Raw genomic sequence first — 12,110 nt, 5'->3', positions numbered from 1 at the left:
CCGCCCCGCCGGGAGATACGTACAGCCCGGAGCTGCGGGGTCGGCCGTGCGGCCCATCGCTTTATTGCTACAGGAAAAGGCGGCTGTACAAAAATAGAGTTTATCCTCCCGTTATTTTCCTTCTTTTTTTTTTTTTTTATATAACAAATAATAGAAAAAAAACCAAAACAAAAAAAAAAAACCACGCTGCGGGCACGAGGAGCCCGAGGCCGGGGCTTCGCATCAGCGCTGGGGTTGCATGACACCCGGCCCCGCGGGCCCAAAGTCATAAATAGGAGCTGCCGCTCGAGAACAATAAATAAATAACTTAGAGCAATAAATAGTTGAGTGCCGCAGCGCCGCGGGGACCCTCGGAGCCGGGCAGGGACCCGGGGCTGGGGCTGAGCGTCGCCCCATTCTGCTGCACGTTGGCCCCTGTCCTCGGGGAGCCCCCCCGGGTGCTCCCTCCTGCCCCGCTCACGATGCTCGCGGGGATGTGGGGTCAGCAGTCCGGCACAGGGATGCCCCATCCCCTCCATCTCTCCCAGGTGGGGGCGCACCCCCCGGCTCTGCTTGGCACTGAGCGGAGGGGCTCGGTTTCAGAACCACCCCCGTCCGCCGCAACCGTGTCACCTCGGTCCCTCGTGGCCGTGTCACACCGGGACCACCCTCCTGCCTCCCTCCAGGCTGGGGATCGGCAGAGTGCATCGAGCCGAGGCCGAGCCGGCAGCTCCCCATCAACCGATGCAGCTGCACTCGGCCGCCGAGAGCTTCTCCACCGTCTGCCACGTGTTCTGCACATCCATGAAGGACACGGCCTCGTAGCGAGTGGGCCGGCAGCAGGGGTGGCTGAGCACGCGTTCCTGCGGCCCCGGCACGATGAGCTGCTGCCGCAACAGGCTGCCCAACGTCAGGTCGTAGTTGCTGCGTGCCCGGTGGCACGACCCGCTGCAGTACTTGAACAGCACGATCTCGTCCGAGTTGAAGCCCAGCCCCAGGTCGCGCACCTTCACCATCAGGTTGCGGATGTGGCAGTTGCGCCCTCGGGCACCACGCGAAGGTTTCCGTTGTCCCTTCTTGGCTTTGCCGGTGCCCGTCGGTGAGCGCTCGGCTCGCAGCAGCAGGTCCTCCGCCAGCTCCGTGCCACCTGGGGCTCCCGTCGTCACGTTGTCACCTGTGGGTCAGTGGGACAGCACTGTCAGCTCCTGCCCTCCCAGCACCACCGAGCTCCCCATCCCCTACAGTGACCACCTGTGCCCAGGATGGATGTGCTACCAAACCCCAGGGTGGCGGTACCAACACGCACCGTGCAGCTGGCTCCAGGCGAGAGGCACCTCCACGCCGTCCTCCACACTGGCAGTGGCCATGCCCCGTGGTGTGGGGGCTGCATCCAGCGTCTCGTTGCAGTGTGGGGTCCGCACGGTGCCGGCCACCAGCCCGGCCAGCAGCGACAGGATGGCGAGGACCCCCCAGAGCATCCCCTCCTGCAACACAGCAGAGCACGGTGGGGTGAGCGCCGGTCGCGGAGATGGAGATGGGAATGGGGGATCCTGACCATCATGGGCAGCCAGGCATGGGCTCACCTTGGGCTGTGGATGCGTGCTGAGTCCTGCAGGTCTTGGCTTTGGTGGTCCTGCTTGCTGCTCCATGCTGGCTGCAAGCATAGGGTGTGTGTCAGTGCTTGTGCAATGGGAATTGTGCAGCCCAGCAGCTGGCACACCATTGTCCCACCAAGCAGTTCATCCCCTCTCTCATCTCCCAGCGCCCCACCGTGCATCCCATCCCCATTGACTACACACCCACACCCCCCGTGCACCCCTCCCTGGGGATGCTGGCAGAAGGGCCTTTGCCCAGCACCTCTCCTTGGGAGGACGCAGGCCGGCTCTTCACACGAGCAGCCCAGGATGCCAGGCTGTGTTATAAGGCAGTGGCTGGGAGTGCCACAGAGTGGGGGCCCTTTTCCCATGGCTCTTCCCTGGGAATGTTTTTCTTCCTGGCAGTGGGAGCCTGACCTCAGGAGCTCCAAATCCATTAGCACAGGGTCCCCTGGTGCAGCCACCCCCGAGCCCCACACTGCCTGCCCACCATGCTGCCTGGAAGCTGAGGCACACAGCCCCGAACAGTGCGGCTGAAGGGTGGGACGGGTGTTTCCCATGGGGACACAGCACATCAGCACACTGCTCTCTCCAAGACCATTCCACCCCAGTGCTCCCACCCGCCGCCTGCTGACCCAGCCACACAGGGACAGGGCTGTCCCCTTGGAGCTCGGTGGCATCCTGCAGCAGGGACTTCCCCTTGGCTTTCTCCCCAGTGCTCCGTGGTGGAGAAGCATTGAGATGGGACATGCTGCAGAGAGCGTTGCTGGCCTAATGATGGGTGGAAGCAGCCAGGGTGCTGCCGGGGTGAGGAGACAAACTCCCCCCAGCCCTTGAGGAGATGCTCACCAGCCCCGAGGCCCTGTTGCTGCATGGGTGGCACTGAGCCATGCCATGCCGAGGGGCTGCCATGGGCACTGCCAGGCCCTCCAGCCCACTCTGGGGTCCGAGCACCGGGCTGGGCTGGCAGCAGGCCCCTGCCGTATCCCCATCCTGGCCAAGCACGACCCACGCAGCACGTTGCTCCCATGGCGTCCCGTGGCCCCGTGCCAGCCACTGCTGCCAGGTCATGGTTTTCCCAGGCCGGCACCCCCAGAGGGGCCATTCGAGGGTCCCGTGGCCCCGTCGGGCGGAACCTGGGCCCCCCGTCCCTGTCCTGCCGCCCCGCCGCGGCCCCTCAGCCCAAGCAGCACATCGGCACGGGACGGGGGCCCTCGCAGGCGGCGGGCCCGGAGCCAGGAGGTGACACAGCCGTGGGGCCCACGGTGCGGGGTTGCCGTCCCTTCGGCCCCGGCCCGGCCCGGGCACCGCCCGCCCCCTGGGAGCCGCGCACCGCCGGTGGTGGAACGCGCTCCGCCGCCCCGGTCCGAGCGAGAGCATCTGCCCCGGGAGAGGGAACGGGAGTGCGGCGGAGCCGGGCTGCAGTACAGGCTTCTCCCATCCGGCGGCAGCACGGCCCCGGAATCCAACGAGTGCAGCGGGAGGGAGAAGGTCGATCCCCGCGGCGAACCGCGTTTGCTCCGCACTCTCGTGGGGAGAACAGGCAGGGCTCAGCCGGGCTCCTGGGCACCGCAAGGGAATGGCAGCCCCGCAGCCCCGGCCGTCTGACAGCGGTGCGAGTGGGAGCAGCCCCAGGCACGGCTGGAAGAGCCCCGGCCGCTGATGGGCTCCGCAGCTCTTCCCAGGTCGGCATCAGAGCGATCCAAGCGAGGATGCACCCTCGCTCGGTTCAGCTTGCCCCCTCCGCCCCCCCAACACGCGTCCCACCCCCGGGGCTGCGCACCTCTCGCCGCTCACGCCGGGGAGCCCAGAGCTGAGAGCGAGTGTCCCGGCATCCCGGGGGCTGCTCGGGGCCGTGCATAACGCCGTGTCTCCTGGCCGTGCCCTGACACCTCCTCGGGCACCTGCGGGCACCACCGCGCTGTCCAGAGCAGGACTACGCGAGGGGTCTCCCGCAGATGACTCGAGGCTGGCACCTGTCCGCGGTACCGGGGGAGGCCGGGGCCGGACACGTGTGACCACGAACCGAGTGGAAGCGGACCCTCCGACCCGCGGGCAGCGCCGGGCCCCGCGTCCCGGTGCTCCCACCGGCACTACGGGACGCGCGGTCACTGCGGGAGCTGCCCCGCTCAGTCCCCGCACGCCGGTACCGGCTGAGCCCGTGTTGCCCGACGTGCCCAGCGGGCTGTGCCCGGCCCCGTGCCCCGGGCACTCGCAGCGGGGTCCCGGCCTCTCCCCGGCCCGGACGCGGAGCCCCGTTCCCCGCCGCGGCTGCCGAGCGCCTCCGGCCGCGCGGCTCGGATCGGGCAGTCCCGGGAGCCGTCCGGCCGGGATCTGCCCCGAGGTCCGGGCCCCCTCTCGCCTCTCCGCGGGTTTTGCCGGTCGGGGCGGGCGCGCGCCGAGCGGCTCCCTCCCTTTCCCCCCCCCCCGCCCGGTGATTCCCGTAGCGCCGCTTAGCGCAGGCCTGCGGACGACGCTGCGGCCGCCCCCCCGGGCGCCGCACTCACGTGCCCGCGGCGGGGGACCATCCCCCGGGCCGCCGCCGCCCCGCATCGCCTCCGCTCCCCGCCGCCCCCCCCGCTCGCCGCCGCCGCGCCGGGGCGGGGCGCGGGCGGGGGCCGGCGCTGCCCCGCCGACACCGGCACGGACTCCGTCCGCCGCTCGCCGTGCCGCTCCCGCTGCGCCTCGGGGGTCGCGGCGCGGGTCCCGCTGCGCCTGGCGGTGCGGTGCCGGGCCCGGCGGGCGGGCGCTCAGTGCGGGGTAGCGGCGGCTCCATCCCGCTCCCTCCGCAGCCGCCGGTGTCAAATTCCAGCGGCCGTCACCTGACCGGCGGGGCGGGCACCGGCACCGCGCCCCGAGCGGCACCAGGACCCCGACCCGCGACGGACGAGACCCCGCCGATAGCAGGAGCCGCACCCCGCGTCGGTACCGGGATCCACACCGGCCCCCGAGCTCGGAGGGAGATTCGCACCGCACCGGCGGCGGCACCGGGACCCGCTCGGGACTACCGGGCAGACGGAGCCCCGCAGGACGGACCGGCGGACGGCTGCCCCGACAGCGCGTTGCCAGCGGCACGGACGGAGCCCGGGGACAGAACTCAGCCCATCCCCGGGCGCTGCGGGAGGTGGGGACCGAGCCCCGCGCGTGGGGTGGCGGCGGCCCCACGGCGTCGGGGGGAGACCCACGGAGCGCCCTCACTGTCAGCAGCCCCGCGGGGACCCCTCGCACTCGGGGACCCGTCGGGAGGGGCGGCCCGTGGGTTCCGGAGGAGGCAAACGGGAACCGTCCCTACGGCGCGTCCCACGCACCCGAGCCACCTCGGGCCACCGTGTGCCTCGCGTGCGCGTCCGGAGGAGGAGTCCGCCCGGCCGCGGGCCCTTACCTCCGCCCGCTCCCTGCCTCCCTCCGCCGGGGCCGCCGCAGGCCCGGGGGACATGGGGGCCGGCTGGCGAGCCGAGCCGAGCCCGTGCGAGTCCTTACGTCACCGCCCAGGGCCCTCCACGTCCATCCCGGGCTCTCGAGTGCTCCTTGCGAACGTGCCAAATCCCAGGGCCGCCTCCGCTCGTCCGCTCGGCCCCGCTTCACGTGTGCTCCCCGGGACGGAGCGGGCCGACGGGACGCAGCCCGGCCCCGGAGCCGTCTGCTCGGATTATCCAGCGTGGGGATGAAGGCTCCGCTCCCTCCTGCGGCATCACCTGTCGGGCAGTGTGAAGGCTGAGCTGCCCCTGCTGCTGGCAGACACGCGACACGGAGGTGCTGTCCCCAACATGTGGAGGGGGTTTCTGCCATCTCTTAGCAGGTTTGGGGGTACAGGAGCATCTCTGTGGGACAGGGAATGGGTTGCTCTGCTTTGCAGGGATGGAGAGCGGAGCAGTGAGGATGACCACTTGAAAACGGTGCTCACGAGTGACATACTGTGCCCTGGGGTGCCTGGCTGTGTCTGTAGGGCAAGAGCTGTGTCCACACTGGGGAGATGCCCACAAGATGGGCATAGCACAGAGGGTTGCCCAGTGGACCTGTATAGTGCCTATGGTGTCCCTTGTAACAGGATGGCAGCGTCCTGCCTCTTACCTCTCCTGTCCCTTTGTGGCTGCTGTCCTAGAAGACAGAGGTCCTGGCTCCCTGTTCAACACCTGGAGATGTCACCCGCAGCCCAGTGACATCCCAGTGTCCAAATCCCAGCTGCTGCCAGTAGCTACCTCCAAATCACCTCTGTGTCTGCCCTGCAGGGCTGGGGCTGTCCCCATGTCCCCAGCCTCCTCTAACGTCTGTCCCTGCAGGTGCCACCCGTGCATGATGCAGACGGGGCTGACGTGCTCCAGCAGATGACACAGTGTGACAGAACACATGTGGCGGAGAGCTGTGACGCAGATGGACCGGCCGCTTGCATCGTCCCTGCCTGGTGGTGACGTGGCTCCTCCGGGGATGTCTGCTACCAGCAATGTCTGTTTCTGCCAACCTGGCTGTCCCCACATGCCCTGCTCTCAGGCTCTGTGCTCCTGGGTGCACATCTGGGTTGCTCCAGGCTGGTGGCATCAGTGGCTCTGCTTATAGAGCCAGGAGGAGCAGAACAGGAAGGAGCAATCTGTGCATCTCCTCACTGGAAGGGATCTGTAACCCGCAGCCGTGCAGTAGAAGCTGACTGTCCCCGCAGTGTCCCACCAGTGCTGGCAGGAAGCCACCGCCTGCATCTGGCAGACCTGTCACCCACTTGGAAGCGGCCGCCCCAAGCAATGAGACTTGTCCCACGGCTCTGGAAGCTCCCCAGAACCGTCAGGATTTGCAGGAGGGGTCACATCCTCCCTCTGGGCCCTGGCAGGTGTTGGAGTCGGTCACAAGATCGGCCCCCGGCTTCCTAAACTGCTTCCTTCCTGGACACTGCTGCGGTGAGAAGGTCAGCAGGCCGGACACCTGCCTTTGCCGTGCTGCACCCAGCCCCATGGCTGCACGGCTGGGAGCATCCCCAGCGTGAGGACACCATAAGAGGGACTCAGCTGGAGGACTGTGGCAGGTGGGGCACCAAACAGCCTTGAAATATACATGATGTGCACCCACGCCGAGCCCTCTCCTACGCTCTCAGTCAGTAGGCAGGAGGAAAAGGTAGCAGTGAAAGCAGTGAGTACAGCCTGAGCCAGGGAATCCCTCTGCCCGCCACAGGCAGCAGAAGAAAGAGGCCAGTGGAGCTTGTTTGATAGCTTTATTGCTTCTGTGATATGACTGAATTGATGTGACATAAAGCCGGCTTGAGGAGCCTGCCAGACTCCCACCTCCCTGCCTAGAGGGGAAATTAAACCAAAACAAAACCAAACCAAAACAAAAACCAAACAAAACAAACAAACAAACAAAAAAAACCCAACAAAAACCTGCAGAACCTAAAACTGGCTTTAAAAACTCACTGAGTTCTCGTACCTCAGTGTGGCACAGTACCAGCTCACAGCACTCCGAGCACTCCCTGTGTCACCTCGGGCTGCAGAGGAGCCCAGAACTGAGTGGTGGCTGCATGGCACACACCAAAGGGCCAGGCTCTGGCCCTGCCGCAGCCCCCAGCCCCAGCCCTGCACCAGCAGCACAGCCACAGCCGCTGACATGGGGCTTCCCCAGCCCTGACCTCCCCAGCCTCTCCCCTGGCAGATTCCCTGCCACCCCGATGGCCTTTCTGCACAGCAGCGTGGCAGAGCTGTCAGGCAACCCCGCTCTATATTTAGGCCTTGGAGAATTCCCCTGGGCTCTCCTTTCTGAGCTGAAAAAGGTGAGTCATGGTGAGGGAGAGGCAGAGACTCGCATCCGTCCCACTGACCCTGCCCTGACCCGCACACTGCTCGGAGCTGGCAGGACTGCTGCATTTCGGAGGTGGCTGCAGGTGCATGCGAGGAGACAGCCAAAGGAGCAGCTGCCAGCAGTGAAACTCAGTGCTGTGTGCTGCCATGGGGTGGAATGTACCAGCATCACCTCCAGGGCTTGGTCAGAGGGCTGCACTTGTCTCACTGATGTCAATGAGACAGTGAGATGGGGGAAACCCATCACCTCCATCTCCTCTCCTTCTGCTTGCAGGTGGCCCTGGGCCATGTGCTCAGCTCCTGGGTGCCCCACCAGGGTGCAGGGAAAAGCCCAGGGTCACCATCAGGACCTGTCCCCAGCCATGGTGGGGAGCTGGGATGCCAGGGAAAGAGGAGTTCCCTCCCTGGAGCCTGTGAGCTGGAACATAACGGAGCCTCACAGCTTTGTAGTATTCAGTAAAACCAATTGAATCAAACTGATGCTATCACAGGTCTCCATGGGGCTCCCTCCACAGCACCTCTGGTGGTAGTGAAGAGTCCAGCACTGACATGGATGGCTCTTCACCCTCCTCCTGGCTGCAGTTCCCTGCTCTCTGGCATCTCAGCTCCGGCAGCTCGTGGATGGGGCCCAGCACCCCTCTGGGGCTCCCACAGCAGCAGCTGAAGACCCGGTTCAAGCATTAGGGTCTAATTCAGGGCCAGGTCCAGCCCAGGCACCTCCACTGCCGCTGTGGCAGAGCCTCTGCTGCTGATGGCTCCTGTGCCCAGGCTGCCACATACGGATTGCTAACGGAGGGAGGGTACCCAAGTGAGTACGCCACAGCTGATGCTCCAGATCTGCTGGAAAGCCCATCTTTCTGGGCTGGATACTTCACGGAGCATCCTAGGGCAAACATGTACCTGAGGCAGCAGGGAGCACCCAGCTGGCAGGGGTGGGGGAAAGGAGTAGGGAATCAGAGCAAGGCAAGCTGCAGTCCTTGGAATATGGCAGATACAGCACCATGACCCAGCCAGCATCCCTGCAGGGTCACCTCCACCAGCCCCAGTGGTGGCCTCAACACAGGGATGTGGCTCAGAGGCTGCACTGCAGTTTCCCCCAGCAGTCCCCCTCCTGCCCACACTCTCCAGGTGGACGAGATCATCCTGCTGTCCTCACACTCAGCCACGGCGCTCAGTTTATTCCAGCTCCTCTGAAATACGTACACAAATCAAATGTGCAAATACTGCATCTCGGAACCAAGACAGCAAAGGAAGGGACATGCTCCTGAGAGCAGGAGGAGCAGCAGTGCTTGAGCAGCACAGGAGGAGCTTGGACATGAAGTGAGCAGGGGCCAAGCAGAAGGCGAGGGCTTCCAACAGGACCCCACATTTGCCAGCAAGCTCCATCATTGCTGAGGTCACAAGTCACTTAAACAGGGAACATGATCGAGTCTGGAACATAAAACATCTCCGGTGGCCTGCTCTTCAACTGCAAAGCTTCAGATCCCCACGCAGTATCTGACCTCCTTCTGAAAAACAAACCACTGATTTTCCCCACAAAAACAAAGCAGGATGCTGTCCAGATATGGTGACACCGATCTGCATGGACTCCACGAGGGCTCTGTACAGCAAGCACAGACCTGACAGCCCTGAGCACAACGAGGTGGGCTCCGCAGCGCTGTGACAGGCAGGATGGAGGGTCTGCTGCAGGCAGAGAGCCACCAGTTCCAGCGTCAGGGCAGAGCAAACAGCTATGGAATATGCAGCCAAGTGAGTGGCTGCTGCTGCCGCTTCTACGCAGGAAGTGAGGAAAAGTGCAGTAAAACAAACCCGTGCTCATCTCCAACGAGAAGCTCCAAGTGGAGAAGGAGGGAAAGCCAACCTCCCTTTAAATTATAGCAGCACCAACAACACTGATGTTTTGGACGGACTTGTTTCCCTGGGGAAAAGTCTGAAGGTGGTGAGAATGCAGATGGAGCATGGAGAGGCCGAGCTTTCCGCAGGGCTGTGCACAAGCAGACTTGCTTTGCACCGTAGTAATTCTACGTTGATTCCAGCAGAGTTTCTTTTAAAAAATAATACTTTGTACATTCAGGCACTGCTGCCTCGGGGCAGCGTCACCTCCCATTTGGCACAAATCGCTTTATTCACAAACCTTTCTTCTCTCTCCTGAGTCTTTCTTGTTTAATTCTGGACACAGAAGATCCGTCTGTGATGCAGAGTTCAAGAACTGCCCACTGAGCCCCTCGCCCGCCTCCTGTCAGCTCCAGGACTGGAGGCTGCAGATACAACCCTCCTGTAGCCCGGCGATGCGAGAGGGCCTTCCCAGAGCACCAGGGCATCTCTGTGTGTCTCCAGGGAAGTGGGATTCTTGTGGAGGGCTGCCAGTGCCTGCTCCCAGAGCCACAGCGTGTGTCTTTCTCTCCTCCCTTTGAGGCAGGGGCTGCAGCTACTCAGATCCCACTGGTCAGGTCCGTGATGACTCGGGCTTTCACCAGCTTCCGCAGGAACTCCTTCTCCCGTTGGATGTTGTGTGTCCAGGACTAGAAGGAAATGGGAAAGACAGAGGTCAGCAGCTATCTCAGCCTCCCACACCCCACATCGTGGGAGGATTCAGCTGGGGCAGAGCAAGGAGCCGGGCCCTGGTGCCACCAGAAGAGTCCATGCAGTCCAAGGACCTTCTCTATCAAAAGCAGATACAGCAAGCAGTCAGACTTGTTAATCTGAGGCAGGGGTTGGGTCTGTTTGACACAGTGAGATCTGGGCATCCCAGGTACCTTCACCTTGGGCAGACACACCAACACATGTCCAACAGCACAGCATTAAGACCCATGTGTGCGTGGAGGATGCTCGTCCTGAAGTGTTAAGGATTTGCTAGTCATATGTCTCGTCTGGCAGAGTTCTCTCCTAGTGCTGTGTGCTCCTCAGCATTGGATTTCTACAGCAGGGCAGCAGCCTCTCTACACAAAACCAGCCCTGCTGAGGCTGGCTCCTGCCTCCGCTGGCCCTAATAACAGGAAATTGCATGCTAAAGGTTACACTAATACAATGAGAAGGGTGAAATGGTCACATCTCCCAGCCAGGCGCTTCGGAGCAGTGATTGCTATAGCTGTTGGCAGCCCACCCAGATGCGTTCCCTGCAGCAGGCTTTAGCAGTGATCACAGTGTCTGCCACCACCCCACTGCGCTGGTACTGTTACAGCACTTAATGAAAGCAGTGAGTAATTTGTCCCCTGGGGAGACAGAGCAGGGAAAAGCAACTTTCCCCAAAATCTCCCAGTGAGACAAGAATGCCAGGGAAGGGATCCATGTCTCCAGCACCGTGCTCTGGGCAGCAGGTACTACTGGGTCTAAGTAAGATCTGGGATAAAATCCCTCCAGGAGAGCTCCCCAGAAATGGCTTCAACCAGCAGAATAAGGACACTTTGTCAGCATCAAGCACCTGGAGCATCAAGGAGCTCAATTGTTCCTAATAGCTCAGGCTCATCCCTCTCCCGTGTCTTTCTGTCTCATCAGGCAGAGGGAGAAGCCAATCGGTTTTACCCAATTTGACCTCCATGCATCCTGTGGTTTATATACATACACAGAAAGTGGAGCAGCAGCCATTTCTGAGCAAACCTCAAACATCAGCTCAGGCCACAAAGCAAGGAGGCAAATAGCTGGGAAAGGCACAAGCAGAGCAGGAACGTAAATACAGGAGGTGGGTGACAGCACTTTGGGTGATACAACTGCACTGCCTTACACCACAGCCAGGTCTGGTTCCTGCACTGCACACCAGGCTGCTGGCCAGATGTACAAACCTCAAGCTGCTTACAGCATTAGGGCTGCTCTGTACCCCAGCCACAAGGCCATTTCCAAGCAGAAAGCCACATGTAAGGGAAATTCAGCCTCCCACCTGATCCATGGGTCTCACTGATGTCTGTGGCAATGCCTTGTGGTTGAAAGTATGACTACAGAGGCAGAGGAATGGGCTTTTATCCCCTGCAGAGAGCACCCGCAGAGCTCATAGTGCAGTGCTCTGCACCCAACAGCACCACAGGCAGGAGGGATGCAGCATGTCTACAACACCAGCTCGGATTACTGATTGCAGAAGAGGGACTCACCCCACTGACAGACAGAGCTAATCAGGCAAAGGAGACTGCATTCCAGTGTGAGCAGCTATGGGGGGAGAGAAGATCTGAAGCAAATGTTTCAAAACTGCCAGAGAGAGGCAGACATTTCATTCCCATCACTACCAAATGGGGAAAGGCAACAAATTGCACTGCAGAACCTGTCTGGGAGCTGAGTGCTGCAGATGCAGAGAGATGCTGCTCCGCATCCACGCTGCTCGGTGCAAAGAACCCCAAGCATGGTTCTGTCAGCAGGACCCCATAAAAGCCAACTCTTGGTAAGCACAGGTCTGCTGTAGGGCCAGGAGCACACTGAGCTGTTGTAGGGGAACTTCTGTGTATCACACAGGATGCTCACTGTCCCTTCTGATGGCTTTGTTCCTCTCTTCCCATGCACACCGAGCCATCGCTGCCTCATTTCCTATTCCTGTATTCCCAGAGCTCCTGCCCTAAATCCTGAAGCCACACCTCAGCATCACAAGCAGCAAACTCCAGCTATTCCCCTGTGAATCTGCACCTCCAGGGCCCTTGTTGTTTGGGGACCAGCTGGGATTTCCTTTGCTTTGTGTCTTTCACTCATTAGTGGATGCTCGCTCTTTTCTGTGGCGACAGCAGCAGGCGGAGGAGAGCTGCTCTGCGGGCACATGCACTGTTATGGCTGTCTGTTCCAC

The 12,110-nt window shown here is 62.2% G+C and overlaps 2 protein-coding genes across 5 annotated transcripts in view; both read right to left on the bottom strand.

Moving 5' to 3' along the window:
- Positions 1 to 40: 40 nt before the first annotated feature.
- ARTN (artemin) lies at positions 41 to 3,873 on the bottom strand. The gene is made up of 3 exons (XM_015869914.2): positions 1,563 to 3,873; positions 1,286 to 1,463; positions 41 to 1,153 (listed from the first exon to the last, which is right to left on the bottom strand). The coding sequence occupies exons 1-3, from the start codon at positions 1,641 to 1,643 to the stop codon at positions 717 to 719; spliced, it is 696 nt and encodes a 231-aa protein (XP_015725400.1). The 5' UTR covers positions 1,644 to 3,873; the 3' UTR covers positions 41 to 716.
- Positions 3,874 to 6,757: 2,884 nt separating this feature from the next.
- The window catches only part of ST3GAL3 (ST3 beta-galactoside alpha-2,3-sialyltransferase 3), a 134,797-nt gene continuing 129,444 nt past the window's right edge, over positions 6,758 to 12,110 (bottom strand). For all 4 annotated transcript variants that reach the window (XM_015870384.2, XM_015870385.2, XM_015870386.2 and 1 more), the window contains one exon: positions 6,758 to 9,873. In XM_015870384.2, coding sequence (XP_015725870.1) covers positions 9,784 to 9,873 — 90 coding nt within the window. In that variant the 3' untranslated portion in view covers positions 6,758 to 9,783. The remainder of the gene's footprint in view (positions 9,874 to 12,110) is intronic.

This window comes from Coturnix japonica, chromosome 8 (genome assembly GCF_001577835.2).
Source record: "Coturnix japonica isolate 7356 chromosome 8, Coturnix japonica 2.1, whole genome shotgun sequence".
In the NCBI taxonomy this organism is placed as follows: domain Eukaryota; kingdom Metazoa; phylum Chordata; class Aves; order Galliformes; family Phasianidae; genus Coturnix; species Coturnix japonica.
The sequence above is the reverse complement of the archived record's forward strand: the minus strand, read 5'-3'. Positions and strand labels throughout refer to the sequence as shown.